General features: G+C 46.1%; 1 protein-coding gene across 1 annotated transcript in view; it reads right to left on the bottom strand.

Annotated features, from left to right (window-relative positions):
* Positions 1-236: 236 nt before the first annotated feature.
* LOC124040837 (potassium/sodium hyperpolarization-activated cyclic nucleotide-gated channel 2-like) overlaps positions 237-27,954 on the bottom strand; it is an 83,863-nt gene continuing 56,145 nt past the window's right edge. The window contains exons 5-8 of the mRNA XM_046357937.1: positions 4,287-4,433; positions 3,970-4,210; positions 3,498-3,662; positions 237-2,015 (exon numbers count right to left, since the gene is read on the bottom strand). Of these exons, the coding sequence (XP_046213893.1) occupies positions 940-2,015; positions 3,498-3,662; positions 3,970-4,210; positions 4,287-4,433 (1,629 nt within the window). The 3' untranslated portion in view covers positions 237-939. The remainder of the gene's footprint in view (positions 2,016-3,497; positions 3,663-3,969; positions 4,211-4,286; positions 4,434-27,954) is intronic.

The following is a 27,954-nucleotide window of genomic DNA, read 5'->3' as shown; positions in this document are numbered from 1 at the left end:
CAACTCTCTCTCTCTCACACACACACACACACACACACACACACACACACACACACACACACACACACACACACACACACACACACACACACACACACACACACACACACACACACACACACACACACACACACACACACACATATATATATATATATATATATATATATATATATATATATATATATATATATATATACACACACAAACCAAATTTATGGCTTCTAAATCAAGGCAGTTAAATAAATGGCATTTTCTTCTGGATCTCTTTTGATACAGACACAACCAAACTTCGTGTTCAAGCTCAACTTTGGTTTAGAATAGATACAATGAAGATATTATCTTTCGGTCATTTTTTTACTATTTCAACTATTTACATATCGATGTAAGATCGACCAGTGGTCTAAAACACTATTTTGAACAATGTGAAGAGCAACGTAGTTATTTTTGCTACAACAGCGTATACAGAAAAAAAGGACACCCAAAAACACATTCTGAAAGCGTAAAATGTCATCATTGTCCTTTGATTCAAGTCCCTGATTTTTTGTTTTTAAGTCCAGCTCCTGCTAGATTGCGCTGTATGGATTCTACACAGTATGCAACAGTTTCTTTCTCGATATCTTTACAGTAAAGACAGCAATATAGGTGTTTGGAAGCAGTGTAAGGGGTGCTACTAAGAATAAAGGTGCTGGCACAGTAGAACAGTCCAGTCTAACCTTTGTTAAACTAGTTTAATTGTTTGGACTCACACGAGTCACAGAGTTTCTCTTTCCTCTTTCCTCTTTCCTCTTTGTTGACTCTGACCGACACACAAGACATTCTTTATGAATGACTGACGATGTGACCCCTATTCTGTCGGCCATGTCGGTAAGGAAGCCAACCAGTTTCCTGTTTTAGATTCACCTACGTAAAGGCCTCTATCCTGCACCTCTCATAGGGTCACAAGTTAGAAGACAGCCGGCTCCGGGCTGAGTCTAACTCCGGTAGGCTATCGATCAAATCCTTGTTGGGGACCCCAGAGTCCGGAATCCCCGACCCAGCTGCCACCACAGCCGCCCCCATCCCGGGTGCTCCTGGTGGAGGAGTAGAGGCGAAAGCCACACGCTGTGGAGCTCCCGTGGGTCTTCCCTCAACCTGGACCCCCACCCCAGAGGGCCCCGGGTGGCTAGGGTTAGTGGGCTGAGGAGGGCCGATGGAGGTGGAGGAGGCATGGGTGGATGGGTGGGTGGATTGGGGAGGGCTGGGGGTGACGGTAGGGGTTCCTTCCTGAGGGAGGGAGAGCTGGGAGGAGGAGAGGGCACGGGCGTCTTGGCTCAGGGTGCCCGAGTGGAGGGAGTGGGTGCTCTTGTGCGAGGAGGGCCTCTGGATGGTGTGTGTGGGACTGGGAACATGGTGCTGCACCAGGGACAGCTGAGACCCAGAGGGCCCTGCACCTGCCATGTACTGGAATGTCCGTCCCTGGTGCGTCAGAGGGCTCTGGACTGGTGGGCTGGAGATAGCTGACCCAAACGCCCCTGTTGCATGAGCCATCTGGGGTGGCTGGGACTGGAGAGGGGATGCGGAGACTGGGCTCTGAGACAGGCTATGGACCACCTGAAACCTCCGCAACATGCGGGGGGACTGTAGCGTCCCTGACCCCGAACCAGACGCCATCCCCAGCCCCATCGGACCTGGCCCCATCGGCCCAGTCCCCATACCCATCGGCATACCCATCAGCCCCATCCCTGGCATCCCCATTCCCCCCATCGGCCCCATCCCCTGGGGGCAGAAGCTCATGGCCACAGCCTGCTGGAGGCTGGCGAGGGCCCCAGCCCCGGAAGGACCTGCAGGGGAGAACATGCCTCCGGGGACAGAGGAAGTCATGGACATGGTGCGGGGTCTCTGGAGGTCCACCAGTTTGACCATCTCACGGTCGTACTTGACGATCTCCTGGATCATCTCATTCTCATGGTTGTTGAAGACGCCGGAGTTGAGGTCGTGCTGCACTTTGTGCATCAGAATGGTGTTCTTCTTGCCTGTGATGAAGGGAGGAGGGGGAGAATAGTAGAACATGATGAGGTAGAGGAAAGAGGAGAAGTAGGGGTAACAAATTAAGAGATAAGGGGGGGTTCACAGACAGCATATTCTGACCTTCAAATTTGGTATATTTTGGGGCAAGAAGCAATGCACAAGGAAAATACTGAAAACAAGAGGGTCATCGTGTCACTTTATCAATTAACACTGTCCTATAGTGTGCTGAAGCCACAGCATTACTCAACTGTCTGCCTGGGATAGAGATCATATTCATAGATTAGTTTGCATCTGCTATTTCTTAGAGGGAGTAAAACATAAAAAGATAGATAAAGGTAAAATAAAAAAACATTGATATCAATACGTAACATTAGGATCTAATATGAATATGAGGTATCAATATAGATAGTGTCATATTTCAAGCCTTGTTTTTGTCCTCTTCCAGTTTGTGAAAATAACAGGTGGATCCACTTAATAAATCTGTACCAGGTCTCGATTATTTGGAACACTGATGTATCTGGCAAACAGTGGGGACTGCAGCAACTGTGGCAAGGTTATTATAGTAAACTATAACTGAAACTAAAAATAAAACTAATCATGAAAAAACTATTCAGTAAACTGAAATAAAATAATTTACAAACCCGTTTGAACTGAAATTGAATTTGAACTAAAATACAAATAAAAAACATCATGACAATCATTACATTGTTTTTTTTTTTAAATGGCTTGTGCATAACAATCACTAGCAATCACCAGCTAACATGGAAAAAATCGTCTAGGTAGCCAACTTGACTCTTCTTACATGTACTACTAGTTTTAAAAAAATATTAAAAGGCATTGGAGAATTTCCTTCAACCATATTTTTTTGTAGCAGTCTCAGCAATATTCCTTTTAAAATCAAGTCACAATGGAATTAACTTTATAATTTAAACCTGACCTAGAACCTGACCCGTCATCACCTTATGTATTACTGCATCCCAGTGGCAAGAAGTAACACAAAAAAAACTATACTCACACGCATGCTTTCTATCCTTAACACTAAGACTTAAACTGAAATGAAGTAATATAAAAAACACAACTAAAACTGAATAAAAACTAGCAGATCAGGTCTGAAAACAAACAAAGCTAACAATTTCAATAATATAAAAACATATATTATTAACCTTTAAATATAACATATATAACATATATAACATATGAACCTTCACCTGTGGAACCACCTGGGTACCACTAGCATGAAACCTGCTATCACGCAGGTAGTTTCTTTCTCTTTTTTAAGCAAGAGAAGCAGTACAACTAAGGTCTTATTTAACTACTTTAAAATTCATCTTCCTTCCTCCCGTAGTTCTCACTGATCGAACACAAATGGATGGTGAAAGCAACGATTCCACAGCTTTCATAGATCCAGTAATGTCAGACCAGTGATTACTTTGAGGAAGGACGCAAGCAAGGTGCATTGGTACAGGGCCCAGAGCTCTCTTCAGTACCTATGCGGTCCAGTCGGTCGATGGCCACTGTCTCAAAGGCCCGTCTCATCATGGGGTATTCCTCCAGAACCTCATTGAAGTTGTCCACAGACAGGGAGTAGAGACGACAGTATGTCTCCGCTCTAACACTGGCAGTACGCCGGCCACGTGTCAGCAAACAGATCTCTGGAAAAGGGAAACAGGGTCAGGAGACACAGAGATAGAGCAACATGTGGCAGAGATACAATATAATAATGTTATATTTAATTATGTTTCAAATATACTGTAGAAACCACACTGCATCTGTTCAACTACCAGCCATCTGGGATTGTCTTAAACTTCCAAAAAGGTACCCCAACACACAAAGCACTTCATCATTTGAGAACATGGTAATAGAGTACAAAGATGTAAGGCAAAACACAAGGAGGCACTAAATATGAATTGTTTGCTGAACTATATTTAATTCTGTGTGTGTTGTGGTTCAGGCCCATACCTCCAAAGTAGGAGCCATCAGAGAGCTTCATTCCCAGGGTTCCCTTAGTGATGACATTGCAGACTCCATGCTGGATAAAGTACATCTTCTTGCCGATGGTGCCCTCTCTGATAATGTAATCACGGGGCTGGAAGACCTCGAAGCGGAGCATGATCAACATGGCTGTCACAAAGTTGGGCTCTGCGTTGGCGAACAGTGGCATGGATGCCACCAGTTTACGGCAGTTGAAATTGACAATTTCCTTAAGATAGACATAGTTTGTTAGTAATGTTTGTGAGCATGTTTGTGCATGTCCAGGCAGGGACTAAGGGACTTACCTCTCTGAGTGGTTCATTCAGCTCTTCCAGGATGCTTTCTTCATCAAACATCTTCCCCTGGTACCGGTGCTCGTAATAATCATGGATTTTCTGTCGGAAGTCAGCTGGCAGCTTGTGGAAGGACATATACTGCTCCACTTGTTTGTACTGTAAAGAGAAAGGGAGAGGGATAGGAGGAGAGAGATTGAAAGAGTGAATAAAGTAGTGAAGTCACTTAAACTACCTCAAAGTCAACACAGAGCTTAAACTTCCACCATTCGATTTTAAAATGACTGGATTTAATTTTTTCTGGAAAAATAATAACAAGAGGTGGGTAGACAGACCCGTTGCAAACAAATAGCTGTTCATTTCAGCCACACGATCAGGGCACCATCGCAGGCAAAGTGACATATTCCTGTGTACTATTGAGGGAAATTTGCTTGATGTTTGAAACCCACTGAAAGTGGGCAAAACATGAAAATGAGCAAACGACCAAAACTAGCCCATTTATTCAGCTAATCAATACCAAGCAATCAAACATTATTGTTGAACTGCTGCTGCAGCAGTTTGCCCATTACTAAAGCGGCTGCCAGACCGACCACGGTGAAAACTAAGGGCCTGTTTTCACAGATGAAGCATACCATGCTTCATGGCAAAGCTTTTTTAGTCTAGGACTAGAGCTTTTTATACCAGGACTAGGCTTAATCTGTGTCTGGGAAACCAGAGCAGACCAACTCTAAATCAATGAAGTGTATCAGGTGGTGTATAACTGGCAACCATCCTCAGGATGCCAGCCTGGCAGTCAGGAAGAAATTGATGGAGTTGTAAAAGCTGTAGAGCTCTAAGAGATAGAGAGATTACTCTTATGTCAGGCCCTGTGCAATTCAGCCGTCTCACAAACATACCACTCCACCCAGCACTCATAAAGCCTTCACAAACATAACACAGGCTTGGATCTTAACCGGCACTGACACACTAAAACACACACCCCACAAACATACTTTTTTCCTTCCCTTTTGTCTCAAACCATTAAAGATTCACAAAAACAGAATCTAATTCATCATTTAGGAACCAAACAGAAAACAAAATATTCTCTTCAGCAGAAGACGCTGGCAACCAATAATATTGTCAGCAAACTGTTAGACATTTGTCCTATTATCCCCCCTAGCAGGAGGACAAGCATAAATGTAGTCACTGTTTTTGTTAACATGACATGGGTGTGGATGTGTGTGTGTGGGGGGAGGGGGGGATGTTAGGCAGAAAAACTCTGTTCTGGGGGGTGACTGTAGTTGTATAATGAGAGAAAATAGAATACAACCTTGATATCTGCAAAAGGAGCCAGGGCCCTTAGAAACACTTACAGGGCCTCCTTTTAAGGTCAAGTAATAGAGCGTTAATAACTGCCTTATTCATAATCTATTAACAATCAATTACTAAACAGTAGTACCGTAAAGGTTTACCAAACCCCGTTTGACCCTGCTCTGGTTTCTACCATATCAAGGAACTGAACAGCTATCTAACTCTAACAAGCTCAGTTGAATAATTAAAATGCAAAATAAAGAAGTGAAATCTCCCATCGGTGAGGAAAGCTCTGCTCCTCTAAATGATGGCGTTACGTAATGAGACACTTCAGATGTGTAAGTGCTGCTGCTCTCTGACAGGCAGACTGGGTGCTGAACTGAAGGTGTGGTGGCGTAGGTGTTGCTGAGAGAAACAGCCCAGGACCTAAATGGTGAGGCTGACAGGCTAACCATCACAACAACTGGTCCTGGTGAGGATGCCTGAGACACATAGGGCTCTGGTCAAATAAAGGGAATAAGGTGCCATTTCAGATGCAGCCAGTGTTCCCATACTGGTGAGGACATAGAAATGGAATAGCAAGAACAGTATAGTTCTATCATACATACCAGTAGTCATATTCTTTACATGATCTCTGTAATACCACCCCAAATATGGATTATACCAAGAAAACATGATGTTCAATTGAATAGTGGTATCCCATGGTGCATAAAATGTCAATTGGATGAGTATTTTAAGTGGCTAATGGTACTTAAATACCCACCCCATACTACTACTCCTTGGCTCAGTTGATCATAAGAGGCAATTTATGCTTGATCGGAAAATGTGGTCGGAGGTGCCGTATGGAGGGTGTGATGCAATTGCAGAGCCTCCAGAGGCACGCAGAGGCCAAATCGAGCACAGTACCATATTCCTGTGCGCTGTAACAATGCAGAGGGCTCCGTATAGCTCCGCATTGACATGATTGGTTGACGGTAGGTGAGGGCAGGAGGTCCTGTATAATCACAAACTCACTTCCTTCACAACAGCTCTGCGCTGCTCGGCGAAGCGCAAGAAGTATGAATGCCCTGACTTATGCAGAGGCCATATCACCGTAAATGCTGCACGACCAATGCAGACATTGGATTGACCATGCAGCGCCTTTAAACCTTATTTCTCTCTGCCCTCTCTGATTGGTGGATGATGATAGAGGTCAGAGGTCAAACCGGACTCAAGGGATTTAGACTCTATTAAATACAACAGAATGAGTCAGCAGAACACTATCTGTTTGGCTGCTGATTGGCTAAAATAGCTGCGGTTTAAAGACATGCCTTTGAAAAACATGTCCGAGTGCCAGATAGATTTTTACAACCTGACAGTTCTCTAATGTGATTGAGAAATGAGACAAAGGGTTAGCCTATATGTCACAGCACCCGGAGGGGGACTGACAAACATCCAAAGACGGTCAAAATTATGTTCATTTTCTGTGTGTCACTTTGATGGGCATCTACAGTGGATTCGTAAAGTATTCAGACCCTTTGACTTTTTCCACATTTTGTTACGTTACAGCCTTATGCTAAAATGTATTAAATTGTTTTTTCTCCTCATCAATCCACACACATTACACCATAATGCCAAAGCAAAAACTGTTTTTTAGAAATTTGACCAAATCTATTAAAAATGGAAATAACCCATTTACATAAGTATTCAGACCCTTTACTCAGTATTTTATTGAAACACCTTTGGCAGCGATTACAGCCTTGTGTCTTCTTGGGTATGACGCTACAAGCTTGGCACACCTGTATTTGGGGAGTTACTCCCATTCTTCTCTGCAGGTCCTCTCAAGCTCTGTCAGGTTGGAAGGGGAGCGTCGCTGCACATCTATTTTTGGGTCTCCCCAGAGATGTTAGATCTGGTTCAAGTCCGCGATCTGGCTGGGCCACTCAAGGACATTCAGAGACTTATCCCAAAGCCACTCCTGCGATGTCTTGCTTCGTTGTATGCTTAGGGTCATTGTACTGTTGGAAGGTGAACCTCTGCCCCAGTTTGAGGTCATAAGCACTCTGGAGCAGCTTTCTGTCAAGGATCTCGTTGTACTTTGCTCCGTTCATCTTTCCATCAATCCTTACTAGTCTCCCAGTCCCTGCCTCTGAAAACATCCCCACATTCAAACTTGGTTTCATCAGACCAGGGAATTTTGTTTCTCATGGTCTGAGCGTTCTTTAGGTGCCTTTTGGCAAACTCCAAGCAGGCTGTGCCTTTTACTGAGGAGTGGCTTCCGTCTGGCCACTCTACCATAAAGGACAGAGGAACTCTGGAGCTCTGTCAGAATGACAATCAGGTTCTTGGTCACCTCCCTGACCAAGGCCCCTCTCCCCTGATTGCTCAGTTTGGCCGGTGGCCAGCTCTTGGAAGAGTCTTGGTGGTTCCAAACTTCTTCCATTTCAGAATAATGTAGGTCACTTCGTTCTTGGGGACCTTCAATGCTGCAGACATTTCCTCAGATCTATGCCTTGACACAATCCTGTCTCGGATCTCTACGGACAATTCCTTCAATCTCATTGCTTGGTTTTTGCTCTGACATGCACTGTCAACATTGGGATCTTATATAGACAGGTGTGTCTCTTTCCAAATCAGGTTCAATCAATTTAATTTCCCACAGGTGGACTCCAATCATGTTGTAGAAACATCTCAAGGATAATCAATGGAAACAGGATGCACCTGAGCTCAATTTTGAGTCTCATAGCAAAGGGTCTGAATGCATATGTAAATAAGGTATTTCTGTTTTGAATTTCTTATAAGTTTGCTAGCATTTCTAAAAACCTGTTTTTGCTTTGTCATTATGGGGAATATTGCATAGATTGATGAGGTAAAAATGTAATTCAATCCATTTTAGAATAAGGCTGTATGACCTGATGACCAGGTGGCGAATCGCATCTCTGCATGTCTGGCAGACATATCAGTGTGGATGACGGATCACCACCTCAAGCTGAACTTCGGCAAGACGGAGCTGCTCTTCCTCCCGGGGAAGGACTGCCCGTTCCATGATCTCGCCATCACGGTTGACAACTCCATTGTGTCCTCCTCCCAGAGCGCTAAGAACCTTGGCGTGATCCTGGACAACAAACTGTCGTTCTCAACTAACATCAAGGCGGTGGCCCGTTCCTGTAGGTTCATGCTCTACAACATCCGCAGAGTACGACCCTGCCTCACACAGGAAGCGGCGCAGGTCCTAATCCAGGCACTTGTCATCTCCCGTCTGGATTACTGCAACTCGCTGTTGGCTGGGCTCCCTGCCTGTGCCATTAAACCCCTACAACTCATCCAGAACGCCGCAGCCCGTCTAGTGTTCAACCTTCCCAAGTTCTCTCACGTCACCCCGCTCCTCCGCTCTCTCCACTGGCTTCCAGTTGAAGCTCGCATCCGCTACAAGACCATGGTGCTTGCCTACGGAGCTGTGAGGGGAACGGCACCTCAGTACCTCCAGGCTCTGATCAGGCCCTACACCCAAATAAGGGCACTGCGTTCATCCACCTCTGGCCTGCTCGCCTCCCTACCACTGAGGAAGTACAGTTCCCGCTCAGCTCAGTCAAAACTGTTCGCTGCTCTGGCTCCCCAATGGTGGAACAAACTCCCTCACGACGCCAGGACAGCGGAGTCAATCACCACCTTCCGGAGACACCTGAAACCCCACCTCTTTAAGGAATACCTAGGATAGGATAAAGTAATCCTTCTCACCCACCCCCCCCTTAAAATATTTAGATGCACTATTGTAAAGTGGTTGTTCCACTGGATGTCATAAGGTGAATGCACCAATTTGTAAGTCGCTCTGGATAAGAGCGTCTGCTAAATGACTTAAATGTAAATGTAAACAAAATGTGGAAAAAGTCAAGAGGTCTGAATACTCTGTAAGCTGCAGCAAAACAGTGTGAGAGGACATCTTGATACGGTCTCAACATTGGCTTTCATGGATTTCTATTTAGCACTTGGTGGTGCAATGATTCTCCTTTCACTGTTGACAGCAGGATGGGGGATATTCTACCACTTTCACATCTACCCAGGGGTATACAATGTGGTACAAATTGTGTGACACTGTTTATACCTTACAGTAAAACATTAAAAAACATCTTCCAATCTTCCATTTCCAATGGAAATAGATGGAAATAGTTGTGTCAAATCCATTCATCACACATTATTTTGAAGCTGAACTCAACTCTCATGTCTGCTTCAGTGACATCAGTTACATGTACTTTAATTAAAGCTTTTTAATCTCAAACCCGCCCAATGGCCTCCCCTCTTCCCTCTCTCCTCTCTACCCTTTCCTCTACCCTGGATTCTCGCTCCCCACCATGAGGAATTCTAATTTTGGTTCAGCGCAGACAGCCTTTCAGATGTATAACTAATTAATCCATTCCAGCCTAAATCGCTTCATTATAATATATCTAGCAGAGAGAGAGGCTGATGACAGCCAAGTCAAAGCCTGTCTCCCTGTCCCCCATCCCGGCAGAGGAGATTTGAGCAGTGGGTAAAACAACACACTTTAGGTTGTCAGAAACATTAAAGTCACCACAGCTGTGTTATAATTTGATTTTTAAGAAATCAGAAGAGGAAAATAACACAGATTCACACTGAGAGACCTAATGACCACAGGATGGTTGTCTGTGCAAGTATTTTCCTACGTTGAATGGCTGAATTGTCACGCCCTGACCATAGTTTGCTTTGTATGTTTATATGTTTTGTTTGGTCAGGTTGTGATCTGAGTGGGCATTCTATGTTGTATGTCTAGTTTGTCTGTTTCTGTGTTTGGCCTGATATGGTTCTCAATCAGAGGCAGGTGTTAGTCATTGTCTCTGATTGGGAACCATATTTAGGTCGCCTGTCATTGTGGTTTGTGGGTGATTGTCTGTGTGTAGTTGCCTGTGTAAACACTTGTTATCATAGCGTCACGTTCGTTTTTTTGTTTAAGTGTTCTTTGTGTTTTTCGTCATTCAATAAAATAATGGATTCACACCACGCTGTGCTTTGGTCCCCACCATACGACGATCGTGACATGAATAGGTTTTCTATTCTAAGAGCTATACAGGTTCCAAAAGGGTTATTCGTCTGTTTCCATGGAATAACCCTTTTTGGTTCCAGGTAAAACTGTAGATGTTTAGAACCCTTTTGAGTAGAAAAGGGTTTGACATGGAACCCAAAAGGGTTCTTCTATGAGGACAGCCGAAGAGACCTTTTAGCTTCTCGGTAGCATATTTTTGTCTGAGAGTATATGTACTGCCGTTTTAACATATACATACAGTACGTACTACTGCTGGCTACAGTAGAACCAGCCTCAGTTTGAGGAATGGAGGTGCTTAGTGACTCACTGAATGTGTCCGAGTACACAGATCACTGCTGTTGGCTGACGGATCCTCCATCCTCTTACATGCTTCAGCCAGGCAGCTTGGTCTGTGGAAGACCTGTGCTTATCACTAAGCTACTATAATATAAGAGTCTAAGTCTAGAGGTATATGGTACAGCAGGGCTGTCACGCCCTGGTCGAAGTATTTTGTATTTATCTTCATGTTTTGGGTCAGGCCAGGGTGTGGCATGGGGTTTTTGTATTGTGGTGTGTTTGTCTTGGGGTTTTGGTGGTGGTATTGGGATTGTAGCTTAGTGGGTTATCTAGCAAAGTCTATGGCTGTCTGGAGTGGTTCTCAATCAGAGGCAGGTGTTTATCGTTGTCTCTGATTGTGAACCATATTTAGGCAGCCATATTCTTTGAGTTTGTCGTGGGTGATTGTCCTTAGTGTCTTTGTTCCTGTCGCTGTGTTAGTTGACAAGCATTGGCTGTTTCGGTTTTCGTTACATTTATTGTTTTGTAGTGTTTGTGTTATTTTCGTGTTTACGTTTGTTTGATTAAACATGGATCGCAATCTACACGCTGCGTTTTGTTCCGACTCTCCTTCACCACACCTAGAAAACCGTTACAAGGGCAATTTCTTCTCTGGACATTTTAATAAAGACAGCGTCATCCTCAGCTCAGGGACATAATCCCACGAGGAGTAGAGTCGCGGAAAAAACAGACAACAGATCACAAGGAGAGAGAGAGTTTCTGTATTGATCTGGCCTCACTGCAATGCATGGCTGAGTGAATGACAACGATGCAGAATGATTAGAGAGTAATACAAATAAAATACACCAGTACACACCAATTTAAGAGTTATTAAAACTCTATTACAAATCTTTAATTCTGTTCTTTTCACCCTGAGGACTTTAATTTGTATACCAGTGTAAATGTACTTCCTGAAAAACTTTGAGATGGAAGTACATTTGCGCTGGGAGGCAGAAATTCCAAAACACCAACATTCTGATATGTCATCGCTGTATTAGTATTCACCCTGCCTCTCTTCCATCTGCTCTGTCTGATTTAATGAATACTTTGTCTGTTGTAAACCCTGTCACTGTCTGCTGTCCGGAGGTTCAGTAAAAGCGGCCACTACCATCGATCTCGTGAGAGCAGGGGCAAGTGTTATGATTTACAACTAGGTTATTACATTCAGGAAATGAAAAGTAGCATTGCCGTAACAGAGGATCTTCCCAGAAAAGAATGACTATCAATTGTTCCGACATCTCTGACTATGCCCAAAAATCGCAAATCGCGCATAGAACGCTTACGTAGATGAGGTAAGAGATTTCGAACCCTCTATAGCCCACAGGTCTCCTCCTCTTCCTCGACTCCTATACCACTCACTTGGCTCCCTGTAGCAGCTAGTTAGCACTGCACCTCTCAAGGACACAGCCACCAGTGAGAGAGAGAGAATGAGAATGAGAGTGAGAGAGAGAGAGAGAGAGAGAGAGAGAGAGAGAGAGAGAGAGAGAGAGAGAGAGAGAGAGAGAGAGAGAGAGAGAGAGAGAGAGAGAGAGAGAGAGAGAGAGAGAGAGAGAGAGAGAGAGAGAGAGAGAGAGCAGTAGATAGACAGAAAAGAGGAAAACGGAGAAGAAGATGGAGAAGGAGAGCTAGAAGGGATTCACAGAGAGAGATTAGCAGAATGGGATGAGAGTGACTGTGTGTGTGTGTGTGTGTGTGTGTGTGTGTGTGTGTGTGTGTGTGTGTGTGTGTGTGTGTGTGTGTGTGTGTGTGTGTGTGTGTGTGTGTGTGTGTGTGTGTGTGTGCGTGCGTGCGTGCGTGCGTGCGTGCGTGCGTGCGTGCGTGCGTGCGTGCGTGCGTGCGTGCGTGCGTGCGTGCGTGCGTGCGTGTGTGTGTGTGGGAGAGGCAGGGAAAGGCAATCAAGTATAATAAGAGAGAGAGAAACGGAAGAGGGGACCAATGTCAGAACAACATTGGCGGCAGGACACACAGGTCTGCTGTCTCATCAATTCTGCTGCTGGGTGGGGGGATGTCATATCACTACCGCCCACCCTACATTCCCCTCCTCTCCCACATCTGCCACCCTCCCTTACCCCCCCCCCAACCCCCTTCCTCCTCTGCTAGCCCCAGCCCACTGCGAATTGGCGCTACCTGGGCGAACACACCCGTTCACTCTGATTGGCTGCAGAGAGGCAGTAACACTCCCCCATCTCCCCAGCCACAGAGACTCTGCTTGGAGACAGCCAGGCTGCTGAGCTGCTCACGCTGCGTTGTGTTGCTATCGCTGCTGCTAACACCATGCGACACTACTGCAACACTACTCAATAACACTACAGTTTACTAGCTGGGCTCTGTAGGTATTTACCTGGGATTTACAGAGAAACTATATGACGCTAAAATACTATACTACAGGTGCTTTCTGGTACCAACAGGTAACTGCCAAAATAAAGGAAACAAGTGTCTTTAAATATGGGAGTGATTTCAGTGCCAACAGAAATTATAGTTGAATTAGGGCGGCATCCTGGTAATAGTTGGTTTCAGGTAGTATTAGCTACTTCTACCCATGGTCTGTTGCTCTCCGTCGGTTTCCACCGTTCGGAGTTACAATTGAATTGGAAGTTTACATACACCTTAGCCAAATACATTTAAACTCGGTTTTTCCCAATTCCTGACATTTAATCCTAGTAAAAATTCCCTGTTTTAGGTCAGTTAGGATCACCACTTTATTTTAAGAATGTGAAATGTCAGAATAATAGTAGAAAGAATGATTTATTTCAGCTTTTATTTATTTCATCACATTCCCAGTGGGTCAGAAGTTTACATACACTGAATTCGTATTTTTGGTAGCATTGCCTTTAACTGTTGAACTTTAGCTGGTGTAACTGAATCAGGTTTGTAGGTGTCCTTGCTCGCACATGCTTTTTCAGTTCTGCCCACAAATCTTCTATGGGATTGAGGTCAGGGCTTTGAGATGGCCAATCCAATACCTTAACTTTGTTGTCCTTAAGCCGTTTTGCCACAACTTTGGAAGTATGCTTGGGTCATTGTCCATTTGGAAGACCCATTTGCGACCAAGCTTTAAATTCTTGACCGATGTCTGAGATGTTGCTTCAATATATCCACATAATTTTCCTGCCTCCATGATACCATCTATTTTGTGAAGTGCACCACTCCCTCCTGCAGCAAAGCACCTCCACAACATGATGCTTCCACCCCTGTGCTTCACGGTTGGGATATGGTTCTTCGGCTTGCAAGCCTTCCCCTTTTTCCTCCAAACATAACGATGGTCATTATGGCAAAACAATTCTGTTTTTGTTTAATCAGACCAGAGGACATTTCGCCAAAAAGTATGACCTTTGTCCCCATGTGCAGTTGCAAACTGTAGTCTGGCTTTTTTTATGGCGGTATTGGAGCAGTGGCTTCTGTCACGCTCTGGTCGTAATATATTGTGTTTGTCTTCATTTATTTGGTCAGGCCAGGGTGTGACATGTGTTTATTGTGGTGTGTTTTGTCTTGGGGTTTTGTGGGGTGTTGGGTGTGTGGCTTAGTGGGGTTATCTAGCAAAGTCTATGGCTGTCTGGGGTGGTTCTCAATCAGAGGCAGGTGTGTATCGTTGTCATATTTAGGCAGCCATATTCTTTGAGTGATTTGTGGGTGATTGTTCCTGTCTCTGTGTTTGTTGTCACAAGATAGGCTGTATAGGTTTTAACGTTCTGTTTGTTGTTTTGTAGATATATGTTACATTTACATTTACATTTAAGTCATTTAGCAGACGCTCTTATCCAGAGCGACTTACAAATTGGTGCATTCACCTTATGACATCCAGTGGAACAGTCACTTTACAATAGTGCATCTAAATCTTAAGGGGGGGGGGGGTGAGAGGGATTACTTGCAGGCTTGTTTTCGAATTGCTGTGCGTTTTGTTGCCAACCTATTTTGCTACCTGACAACTTTACGGGTTTCACTTTTTAATTACCGTTCATATATTTATTTTTTTCCTCGACTTTTTCACTCCGGACGCTTTATCTGGACACGATTCGTCAGGACCTCCAACAGCCGAAGCTAAGTAGTAACATTAACATGATGCCTTCTAATTGCAGCCGCTGTGCTCGCCTTACGGCGAGGATAGCTGTACTGCAAGCCCAGCTTCAGACGCAATCGTTAGGCAAGGGTAATTTCAGTGTAGGAAAGGATGAAACAGCGTCTGTGCCACCAATAAGTACAGATAGTAGTATAAATCCCCTGGCACAGTCCCCGCAAGGGCTACCGACGTTAAGGCTAATCTGAAGATGGTGCTGGCTAAAGCTAAAACTGGCGAGTGTAGAGAGTATAGAGATATTGTTATCCACGTCGGCACCAACGATGTTAGGATGAAACAGTCAGAGATCACCAAGCGCAACATAGCTTCTGCGTGCATATCAGCTAGAAAGATGTGTCGGCATCGAGTAATTGTCTCTGGCCCCCTCCCAGTTAGGGGGAGTGATGAGCTCTACAGCAGAGTCTCACAACTCAATCGCTGGTTGAAAACTGTTTTCTGCCCCTCCCAAAAGATAGAATTTGTAGATAATTGGCCCTCTTTCTGGGACTCACCCACAAACAGGACCAAGCCTGACCTGCTGAGGAGTGACGGACTCCATCCTAGCTGGAGGGGTGCTCTCATCTTATCTGCCAACATAGACAGGGCTCTAACTCCTCTAGCTCCACAATGAAATAGGGTGCAGGCCAGGCAGCAGGCTATTAGCCAGCCTGCCAGCATAGTGGAGTCTGCCACTAGCATAGTTAGTGTAGTCAGCTCAGCTATCACCATTGAGACCGTGTCTGTGCCTCGACCTAGGTTGGGCAAAACTAAACATGGCGGTGTTCGCCTTAGCAATCTCACTAGGATAATGACCACCTCCATTCCTGTCATTACTGAAAGAGATCATGATATCTCACATCTCAAAATAGGGCTACTTAATGTTAGATCCCTTACTTCAAAGGCAATTATAGTCAATGAACTAATCACTGATCATAATCTTGATGTGATTGGCCTGACTGAAACATGGCTTAAGCCTGATGAATTTACTGTGTTAAATGAGGCCTCACCTCCTGGCTACACTAGTGACCATATCCCCCCGTGCATCCCGCAAAGGCGGAGGTGTTGCTAACATTTACGATAGCAAATTTCAATTTACAAAAAAAAAAAAATGACGTTTTCGTCTTTTGAGCTTCTAGTCATGAAATCTATGCAGCCTACTCAATCACTTTTTATAGCTACTGTTTACAGGCTACGGTTTTATTACGTTTGCAATTGCAACAAATAATCTGCTCAGACCCCAACCAAGGAACATCAAAAGTCGTGCTATAAATTCACAGACAACACAAAGATTCCTTGATGCCCTTCCAGACTCCCTCTGCCTACCCAAGGACGCCAGAGGACAAAAATCTGTTAACCACCTAACTGAGGATCTCAATTTAACCTTGCGCAATACCCTAGATGCAGTTGCACCCCTAAAAACTAAAAAAATGTCTCATAAGAAACTAGCTCCCTGGTACACAGAAAATACCCGAGCTCTGAAGCAAGCTTCCAGAAAATTGGAACGGAAATGGCGCCACACCAAACTGGAAGTCTTCCGACTAGCTTGGAAGGACGGTACCGTGCAGTACCTAAGAGCCCTTACTGCTGCTCGATCGTCCTATTTTTCTAACTTAATTGAGGAAAATAAGAACAATCCGAAATTCCTTTTTGATACTGTGGCAAAGCTAACTAAAAAGCAGCATTCCCCAAGAGAGGATGACTTGCACTTTAGCAGTGATAAATTCATGAACTTCTTTGAGGAAAAGATTATGATTATTAGGAAAGCAAATTACGGACTCCTCTTTAAACCTGCGTATTCCTCCAAACCTCAGTTGTCCTGAGTCTGCACAACTCTGCCAGGACCTAGGATCAAGAGAGACGCTCAAGTGTTTTAGTACTATATCTCTTGACACAATGATGAAAATAATCATGGCCTCTAAACCTTCAAGCTGTATACTGGACCCTATTTCAACTAAACTACTGAAAGAGCTGCTTCCAGTGCTTGGCCCTCCTATGTTGAACATAATAAACGGCTCTCTATCCACTGGATGTGTACCAAACTCACTAAAAGTGGCAGTAATAAAGCCTCTCTTGAAAAAGCCAAACCTTGACCAAGAAAATATAAAAAACTATCGGCCTATATCGAATCTTCCATTCCTCTCAAAGATTTTAGAGAAGGCTGTTGCGCAGCAACTCACTGCCTTCCTGAAGACAAACAATGTATACGAAATGCTTCAGTCTGGTTTTAGACCCCATCATAGCACTGAGACGGCACTTGTGAAGGTGGTAAATGACATTTTGATGGCATCGGACCGAGGCTCTGCATCTGTCCTCGTGCTCCTAGACCTTAGTGCTGCTTTTGATACCATCGATCACCACATTCTTTTGGAGAGATTGGAAACCCAAATTGGTCTACACGGACATGTTCTGGCCTGGTTTAGGTCTTATCTGTCGGAAAGATATCAGTTTGTCTCTGTGAATGGTTTGTCCTCTGACAAATCAACTGTACATTTCGGTGTTCCTCAAGGTTCTGTTTTAGGACCACTATTGTTTTCACTATATATTTTACCTCTTGGGGATGTTATTCGAAAACATAATGTAAACTTTCACTGCTATGCGGATGACACACAGCTGTACATTTCAATGAAACATGGTGAAGCCCCAAAATTGCCCTCGCTAGAAGCATGTGTTTCAGACATAAGGAAGTGGATGGCTGCAAACTTTCTACTATTAAACTCGGACAAAACAGAGATGCTTGTTCTAGGTCCCAAGAAACAAAGAGATCTTCTGTTGAATCTGACAATTAATCTTAATGGTTCCGGCGCCGACTGAGATGGCCGCCTCGCTTCGCGTTCCTAGGAAACTATGCAGTTTTTTGTTTTTTTACGTGTTATTTCTTACATTAGTACCCCAGGTCATCTTAGGTTTCATTACATACAGTCGAGAAGAACTACTGAATATAAGATCAGCGTCAACTCACCATCAGTACGACCAAGAATATGTTTTCCGCGACGCGGATCCTGTGTTCTGCCTTACAAACAGGACAACGGAATGGATCGCATGCAGCGACCCAAGGAAACGACTCCGAAAAAGAGGAAACGCGGCGGTGTTCTGGTCAGACTCCGAAAAAGGGCACATCGCGCACCACTTCCCAGTATTCTTCTTGCCAATGTCCAGTCTCTCGACAACAAGGTTGATGAAATCCGAGCAAGGGTGGCATTCCAGAGGGACATCAGAGACTGCAACGTTCTTTGCTTTACGGAGACATGGCTTACTGGGAAAACGCTATCCAGGGCGGTGCAGCCAACGGGTTTCTCCACGCATCGCGCCGACAGAAACAAACATCTCTCTGGTAAGAAGAGTGGCGGGGGCGTATGCCTCATGACTAACGGGACATGGTGTGATGAAGGAAACATACAGGAACTCAAATCCTTCTGTTCACCTGATTTAGAATTCCTCACAATCAAATGTAGGCCGCATTATCTTCCAAGAGAATTCTCTTCGATTATAATCACAGCCGTATATATCCCCCCCAAGCAGACACATCGATGGCTCTGAACGAACTTTATTTAACTCTTTGCAAACTGGAAAACATTTATCCAGAGGCTGCATTCATTGTAGCTGGGGATTTTAACAAAGCCAATCTGAAAACAAGACTCCTAAATGTTATCAGCATATCGATTGCGCAACCAGGGGTGGTAAAACCTTGGATCATTGTTACTCTAACTTCCGCGACGCATATAAGGCCCTGCCCCGCCCCCTTTCGGAAAAGCTGACCACGACTCCATTTTGCTGATCCCTGCCTACAGGCAGAAATTAAAACAAGAGGCTCCCACGCTGAGGTCTGTCCAACGCTGGTCAGACCAAGCTGACTCTACACTCCAAGACTGCTTCCATCACGTGGACTGGGACATGTTTCGTATTGCGTCAGATGGGAATATTGACGAATACGCTGATTCGGTGTGCGAGTTCATTAGAACGTGCGTCGAAGATGTCGTTCCCATAGCAACGATAAAAACATTCCCTAACCAGAAACCGTGGATTGATGGCAGCATTCGCGTGAAACTGAAAGCGCGAACCACTGCTTTTAATCAGGGCAAGGTGTCTGGCAACATGACTGAATACAAACAGTGCAGCTATTCCCTCCGTAAGGCTATTAAACAAGCTAAGCGTCAGTACAGAGACAAAGTGGAATCTCAATTCAATGGCTCAGACACAAGAGGCATGTGGCAGGGTCTACAGTCAATCACGGACTACAAGATGAAATCCAGCCCAGTCACGGACCAGGATGTCTTGCTCCCAGGCAGACTAAATAACTTTTTTGCCCGCTTTGAGGACAATACAGTGCCACTGACACGGCCTGCAACGGAAACATGCGGTCTCTCCTTCACTGCAGCCGAGGTGAGTAAGACATTTAAACGTGTTAACCCTCGCAAGGCTGCAGGCCCAGACGGCATCCCCAGCCGCGCCCTCAGAGCATGCGCAGACCAGCTGGCCGGTGTGTTTACGGACATATTCAATCAATCCCTATACCAGTCTGCTGTTCCCACATGCTTCAAGAGGGCCACCATTGTTCCTGTTCCCAAGAAAGCTAAGGTAACTGAGCTAAACGACTACCGCCCCGTAGCACTCACTTCCGTCATCATGAAGTGCTTTGAGAGACTAGTCAAGGACCATATCACCTCCACCCTACCTGACACCCTAGACCCACTCCAATTTGCTTACCGCCCAAATAGGTCCACAGACGATGCAATCTCAACCACACTGCACACTGCCCTAACCCACCTGGACAAGAGGAATACCTATGTGAGAATGCTGTTCATCGACTACAGCTTGGCATTCAACACCATAGTACCCTCCAAGCTCGTCATCAAGCTCGAGACCCTGGGTCTCGACCCCGCCCTGTGCAACTGGGTACTGGACTTCCTGACGGGCCGCCCCAGGTGGTGAGGGTAGGCAACAACATCTCCTCCCCGCTGATCCTCAACACGGGGGCCCCACAAGGGTGCGTTCTGAGCCCTCTCCTGTACTCCCTGTTTACCCACGACTGCGTGGCCACGCACGCCTCCAACTCAATCATCAAGTTTGCGGACGACACAACAGTGGTAGGCTTGATTACCAACAACGACGAGACGGCCTACAGGGAGGAGGTGAGGGCCCTCGGAGTGTGGTGTCAGGAAAATAACCTCACACTCAACGTCAACAAAACTAAGGAGATGATTGTGGACTTCAGGAAACAGCAGAGGGAACACCCCCCTATCCACATCGATGGAACAGTAGTGGAGAGGGTAGCTAGTTTTAAGTTCCTCGGCATACACATCACAGACAAACTGAATTGGTCCACTCACACTGACAGCGTCGTGAAGAAGGCGCAGCAGCGCCTATTCAACCTCAGGAGGCTGAAGAAATTTGGCTTGTCACCAAAAGCACTCACAAACTTCTACAGATGCACAATCGAGAGCATCCTGGCGGGCTGTATCACCGCCTGGTACGGCAACTGCTCCGCCCTCAACCGTAAGGCTCTCCAGAGGGTAGTGAGGACTGCACAACGCATCACCGGGGGCAAACTACCTGCCCTCCAGGACACCTACACCACCCGTTGTTACAGGAAGGCCATAAAGATCATCAAGGACATCAACCACCCGAACCACTGCCTGTTCACCCCGCTATCATCCAGAAGGCGAGGTCAGTACAGGTGCATCAAAGCTGGGACCGAGAGCCTGAAAAACAGCTTCTATCTCAAGGCCATCAGACTGTTAAACAGCCACCACTAACACTGAGTGGCTGCTGCCAACACACTGTCATTGACACTGACCCAACTCCAGCCATTTTAATAATGGGAATTGATGGGAAATGATGTAAATATATCACTAGCCACTTTAAACAATGCTACCTTATATAATGTTACTTACCCTACATTATTCATCTCATATGCATATGTATATACTGTACTCTACATCATCGACTGCATCCTTATGTAACACATGTATCACTAGCCACTTTAACTATGCCACTTTGTTTACTTTGTCTACACACTCATCTCATATGTATATACTGTACTCGATACCATCTACTGTATGCTGCTCTGTACCATCACTCATTCATATATCCTTATGTACATGTTCCTTATCCCCTTACACTGTGTATAAGACAGTAGTTTTGGAATTGTTAGTTAGATTACTTGTTGGTTATCACTGCATTGTCGGAACTAGAAGCACAAGCATTTCGCTACACTCGCATTAACATCTGCTAACCATGTGTATGTGACAAATAAAATTTGATTTGATTTGTACAGTCGTCTCAAATAAAACTGTGAAGGACCTCGGCGTTACTCTGGACCCTGATCTCTCTTTTGAAGAACATATCAAGACCATTTCGAGGACAGCTTTTTTCCATCTACGTAACATTGCAAAAATCAGAAACTTTCTGTCCAAAAATGATGCAGAAAAATTAATCCATGCTTTTGTCACTTCTAGGTTAGACTACTGCAATGCTCTATTTTCCGGCTACCCGGATAAAGCACTAAATAAACTTCAGTTAGTGCTAAATACGGCTGCTAGAATCCTGACTAGAACCAAAAAATTTGATCATATTACTCCAGTGCTAGCCTCTCTACACTGGCTTCCTGTCAAAGCAAGGGCTGATTTCAAGGTTTTACTGCTAACCTACAAAGCATTACATGGGCTTGCTCCTACCTACCTCTCTGATTTGGTCCTGCCGTACATACCTACACGTACGCTACGGTCACAAGACGCAGGCCTCCTAATTGTCCCTAGAATTTCTAAGCAAACAGCTGGAGGCAGGGCTTTCTCCTATAGAGCTCCATTTTTATGGAACGGTCTGCCTACCCATGTCAGAGACGCAAACTCGGTCTCAACCTTTAAGTCTTTACTGAAGACTCTTCTCTTCAGTGGGTCATATGATTGAGTGTAGTCTGGCCCAGGAGTGGGAAGGTGAACGGAAAGGCTCTGGAGCAACGAACCGCCCTTGCTGTCTCTGCCTGGCCGGTTCCCCTCTTTTCACTGGGATTCTTTGCCTCTAACCCTGTTACGGGGCTGAGTCACTGGCTTGCTGGGGCTCTCTCGTGCCGTCCCTGGGGGGTGCGTCACCTGGGTGGGTTGATTCACTGTTGTGGTCGGCCTGTCTGGGTTCCCCCTTGGGTTGTACCGTGTCGGAGATCTTTGTGGGCTATACTCGGCCTTGTCTCAGGATGGTAAGTTGGTGGTTGAAGATTTCCCTCTAGTGGTGTGGGGGCTGTGCTTTGGCAAAGTGGGTGGGGTTATATCCTTCCTGTTTGGCCCTGTCCGGGGTGTCCTCGGATGGGGCCACAGTGTCTCCTGACCCCTCCTGTCTCAGCCTCCAGTATTTATGCTGCAGTAGTTTATGTGTCGGGGGGCTAGGGTCAGTTTGTTTATCTGGAGTACTTCTCCTGTCCTATTCAGGTGTCCTGTGTGAATCTAAGTGTGCGTTCTCTAATTCTCTCCTTCTCTCTTTCTTTCTCTCTCTCGGAGGACCTGAGCCCTAGGACCATGCCCCAGGACTACCTGACATGATGACTCCTTGCTGTCCCCAGTCCACCTGGCCATGCTGCTGCTCCAGTTTCAACTGGCCTGGGCCCTAGGACCATGTCCCAGGACTACCTGACATGAGGATTCCTTGCTGTCCCCAGTCCACCTGGCCATGCTCCTGCTCCAGTTTTAACTGTTCTGCCTTACTATTATTCAACCATGCTGGTCATTTATGAACATTTGAACATCTTGGCCACGTTCTGTTATAATCTCCACCCGGCACAGCCAGAAGAGCACTGGCCACCCCACATATGCTCTCTCTAATTCTCTCTTTCTTTCTCTCTCTCGGAGGACCTGAGCCCTAGGACCGTGCCCCAGGACTACCTGACATGATGGCTCCTTGCTGTCCCCAGTCCACCTGACTGTGCTGCTGCTCCAGTTTCAACTGTTCTGCCTTATTATTATTTGACCATGCTGGTCATTTATGAACATTTGAACATCTTGGTCATGTTCTGTTACAATCTCTACCCGGCACAGCCAGAAGAGGACTGGCCACCCCACATAGCCCGGTTGCTCTCTAGGTTTCTTCCTAGGTTTTGGCCTTTCTAGGGAGTTTTTCCTAGCCACCGTGCTTTTACACCTGCATTGTTTGCTGTTTGGGGTTTTAGGCTGGGTTTCTGTACAGCACTTTGAGATATCAGCTGATGTACGAAGGGCTATATAAATAAATTTGATTTGATTTGATTTGATACTTATCCTATCCTAGGTATTCCTTAAAGAGGTGGGGTTTCAGGTGTCTCCGGAAGGTGGTGATTGACTCCGCTGTCCTGGCGTCGTGAGGGAGTTTGTTCCACCATTGGGGGGCCAGAGCAGCGAACAGTTTTGACTGGGCTGAGCAGGAGCTGTACTTCCTCAGTGGTAGGGAGGCGAGCAGGCCAGAGGTGGATGAACGCAGTGCCCTTGTTTGGGTGTAGGGCCTGATCAGAGCCTGGAGTTACTGAGGTGCCGTTCCCCTCACAGCTCCGTAGGCAAGCACCATGGTCTTGTAGCGGATGCGAGCTTCAACTGGAAGCCAGTGGAGAGAACGGAGGAGCGGGGTGACGTGAGAGAACTTGGGAAGGTTGAACACCAGACGGGCTGCGGCGTTCTGGATGAGTTGAAGGGGTTTAATGGCACAGGCAGGGAGCCCCGCCAACAGCGAGTTGCAGTAATCCAGACGGGAGATGACAAGTGCCTGGATTAGGACCTGCGCCGCTTCCTGTGTGAGGCAGGGTCGTACTCTGCAGATGTTGTAGAGCATGAACCTACAGGAACGGGCCACCGCCTTGATGTTGGTTGAGAACGACAGGGTGTTGTCCAGGATCACGCCAAGGTTCTTGGCGCTCTGGGAGGAGGACACAATGGAGTTGTCAACCGTGATGGCGAGATCATGGAACGGGCAGTCCTTCCCCGGGAGGAAGAGCAGCTCCGTCTTGCCGAGGTTCAGCTTGAGGTGGTGATCCGTCATCCACACTGATATGTCTGCCAGACATGCAGAGATGCGATTCGCCACCTGGTCATCAGAAGGGGGGAAAGGAGAAGATTAATTGTGTGTCGTCTGCATAGCAATGATAGGAGAGACCATGTGAGGTTATGACTTGTGTGACTTGGTGTATAGCGAGAATAGGAGAGGGCCAAGAACAGAGCCCTGGGGGACACCAGTGGTGAGAGCGCGTGATGAGGAGACAGATTCTCGCCACGCCACCTGGTAGGAGCGACCTGTCAGGTAGGACGCAATCCAAGCGTGGGCCGCGCCGGAGATGCCCAACTCGGAGAGGATGGAGAGGAGGATCTGATGGTTCACAGTATCGAAGGCAGCCGATAGATCTAGAAGGATGAGAGCAGAGGAGAGAGAGTTAGCTTTAGCAGTGCGGAGCGCCTCCGTGATACAGAGGAGAGCAGTCTCAGTTGAATGACTAGTCTTGAAACCTGACTGATTTGGATCAAGAAGGTCATTCAGAGAGAGATAGCGGGAGAGCTGGCCAAGGACGGCACGTTCAAGAGTTTTGGAGAGAAAAGAAAGAAGGGATACTGGTCTGTAATTGTTGACATCGGAGGGATCGAGTGTAGGTTTTTTCAGAAGGGGTGCAACTCTCGCTCTCTTGAAGACGGAAGGGACGTAGCCAGCGGTCAGGGATGAGTTGATGAGCGAGGTGAGGTAAGGGAGAAGGTCTCCGGAAATGGTCTGGAGAAGAGAGGAGGGGATAGGGTCAAGCGGGCAGGTTGTTGGGCGGCCGGCCGTCACAAGACGCGAGATTTCATCTGGAGAGAGAGGGGAGAAAGAGGTCAGAGCACAGGGTAGGGCAGTGTGAGCAGAACCAGCGGTGTCGTTTGACTTAGCAAACGAGGATCGGATGTCGTCGACCTTCTTTTCAAAATGGTTGACGAAGTCATCTGCAGAGAGGGAGGAGGGGGGGAGGAGGCTTCAGGAGGGAGGAGAAGGTGGCAAAGAGCTTCCTAGGGTTAGAGGCAGATGCTTGGAATTTAGCGTGGTAGAAAGTGGCTTTAGCAGCAGAGACAGAGGAGGAAAATGTAGAGAGGAGGGAGTGAAAGGATGCCAGGTCCGCAGGGAGGCGAGTTTTCCTCCATTTCCGCTCGGCTGCCCGGAGCCCTGTTCTGTGAGCTCGCAATGAGTCATCGAGCCACGGAGCGGGAGGGGAGGACCGAGCCGGCCTGGAGGATAGGGGACATAGAGAGTCAAAGGATGCAGAGAGGGAGGAGAGGAGGGTTGAGGAGGCAGAATCAGGAGATAGGTTGGATAAGGTTTGAGCGGAGGGAAGAGATGATAGGATGGAAGAGGAGAGAGTAGCGGGGGAGAGAGAGCGAAGGTTGGGACGGCACGATACCATCCGAGTAGGGGCTGTGTGGGAGGTGTTGGATGAGAGCGAGAGGGAAAAGGATACAAGGTAGTGGTCGGAGACTTGGAGGGGAGTTGCAATGAGGTTAGTGGAAGAACAGCATCTAGTAAAGATGAGGTCAAGCGTATTGCCTGCCTTGTGAGTAGGGGGGGAAGGTGAGAGGGTGAGGTCAAAAGAGGAGAGGAGTGGAAAGAAGGAGGCAGAGAGGAAAGAGTCAAAGGTAGACGTGGGGAGGTTAAAGTCGCCCAGAACTGTGAGAGGTGAGCCGTCCTCAGGAAAGGAGCTTATGAAGGCATCAAGCTCATTGATGAACTCTCCGAGGGAACCTGGAGGGCGATAAATGATAAGGATGTTAAGCTTGAAAGGGCTGGTAACTGTGACAGCATGGAATTCAAAGGAGGCGATAGACAGATGGGTAAGGGAGAAAGAGAGAATGACCACTTGGGAGAGATGAGGATCCCGGTGCCACCACCCCGCTGACCAGAAGCTCTCGGGGTGTGCGAGAACACGTGGGCGGACGAAGAGAGAGCAGTAGGAGTAGCAGTGTTGTCTGTGGTGATCCATGTTTCCGTCAGTGCCAAGAAGTCGAGGGACTGGAGGGAGGCATAGGCTGAGATGAACTCTGCCTTGTTGACCGCAGATTGGCAGTTCCAGAGGCTACCGGAGACCTGGAACTCCACGTGGGTCGTGCGCGCTGGGACCACCAGAGTAGGGTGGCCGCGGCCACGCGGTGTGGAGCGTTTGTATGGTCTGTGCAGAGAGGAGAGAACAGGGATAAACAGACACATAGTTGACAGGCTACAGAAGAAGCTACGCTAATGCAAAGGAGATTGGAATGACAAGTGGACTACACGTCTCGAATGTTCAGAAAGTTAAGCTACGTAGCAAGAATCTTATTGATTAAAATGATTAAAATGATACAGTACTGCTGAAGTAGGCTAGCTGGCAGTGGGTGCGTTGTTGACACTACACTAATCAAGTCGTTCCGTTGAGTGTAATAGTTTCTGCAGTGTTGCTATTCGGGGGCTAGCTGGCTAGCTAGCAGTGTTGTTTACGTTACGTTGCGTTAAAAGAACGACAATAGCTGGCTAGCGAACCTAGAAAATCGCTCTAGACTACACAATTATCTTTGATACAAAGACGGCTATGTAGCTAGCTATGTAGCTAGCTACGATCAAACAAATCAAACCGTTGTACTGTAATGAAATGAAGTGAAAATGCGATACTACCTGTGAATGCGACCGGGTTGTTGAGTTCTATTCAGAAGACGTTGGCTAGCGTTGGCTAGCTAGCAGAGTCTCCTATGTTAAGGACGACAAATAGCTGGCTAGCTAACCTCGGTAAATTAAGATAATCACTCTAAGACTACACACTCTAAACCTAAACAACACAATTATCTTGGATACGAAGATACGAAGACAGCAAAGACAGCTATGTAGCTAGCTAACACTACACTAATCAAGTCGTTCAGTTGAGTGTAATAGTTTCTTCCAGTGCAGCTAATCAGTGGACGTTAGCTAGCTGGCTAGTGAAGACTACGTTAGGACGGCGAAATACGATAATTACGCAATTATCTTTGATACAAAGACGGCTATGTAGCTAGCTGAGAAGAAATTGCTAAGATTAGACAAATCAAACCGTTGTGCTATAATGAAATATAATGAAATGTAATGAAATGTAATGAAAAAGTTATACTACCCGCGGGAGCGAAGTGCCGATGCGACCACTCGCTCCAACCCGGAAGTACGATACATGTTATTTCATGTATCGTTCATTTTCGTTCATTTTCCATTAAAGAACATGAGTAACCACCACGCTGCATTTTGGTCTGCTTCTCCTTCACCACAAGAGAACCGTTTCAGAATCACCCACCAAACACTCAAAGAATATGGCTGCCTAAATATGGTTCCCAATAAACCCATGTCACACCCTGGCCTGACCAAATAAATGAAGACAAACACAATATATATCGACCAGGGCGTGACAGCTTCTTTCTTGCTGAGCGGCCTTTCAGGTTATGTCGATATAGGACTCGTTTTATTGCACTTTTCGTACCAAAGTACGTTCATCTTTAGGAGACAGAATGCGTCTCCTTCCTGAGCGGTATGACGGCTGCATGGTAAGAGTTATACATCCTCAGGTACACCTCCAATTAACTCAAATTATGTCAATTAGCCTATCAGAAGCTTCTAAAGCCATGAAATACTTTTTGGGAATTTTCCAAGATGTTTAAAGGCACAGTCAACTTATTGTATGTAAACTTCTGACCCACTGGAATTGTGATACAGTGAATTATATGTAAAATAATCTGTCTGTAAACAATTGTTGGAAAAATTACTTGTGTCATGCACAAAGTAGATGTCCTAGCCGACTTGCCAAAACTATAGTTTGTTAACAGGAAATTTGAAGAGTGGTTGAAAATGAGTTTTAATGACTCCAACCTAAGTGTATGTAAACTTCTGACTTTAACTGTCACTAGCTGAACTTTCTAGTGTCTTAGATAGCTAGTGGGCTAACAACATCACAGATGATTTAGCTAGCAACCTCTGGGCTAAACCCAGATTCAGTTTGTTTGGGTAACACGAGTGGTGCTGTTTCTTCA

Source organism: Oncorhynchus gorbuscha, linkage group LG08 (genome assembly GCF_021184085.1).
Source record: "Oncorhynchus gorbuscha isolate QuinsamMale2020 ecotype Even-year linkage group LG08, OgorEven_v1.0, whole genome shotgun sequence".
NCBI lineage: Eukaryota > Metazoa > Chordata > Actinopteri > Salmoniformes > Salmonidae > Oncorhynchus > Oncorhynchus gorbuscha.
The sequence above is the reverse complement of the archived record's forward strand: the minus strand, read 5'-3'. Positions and strand labels throughout refer to the sequence as shown.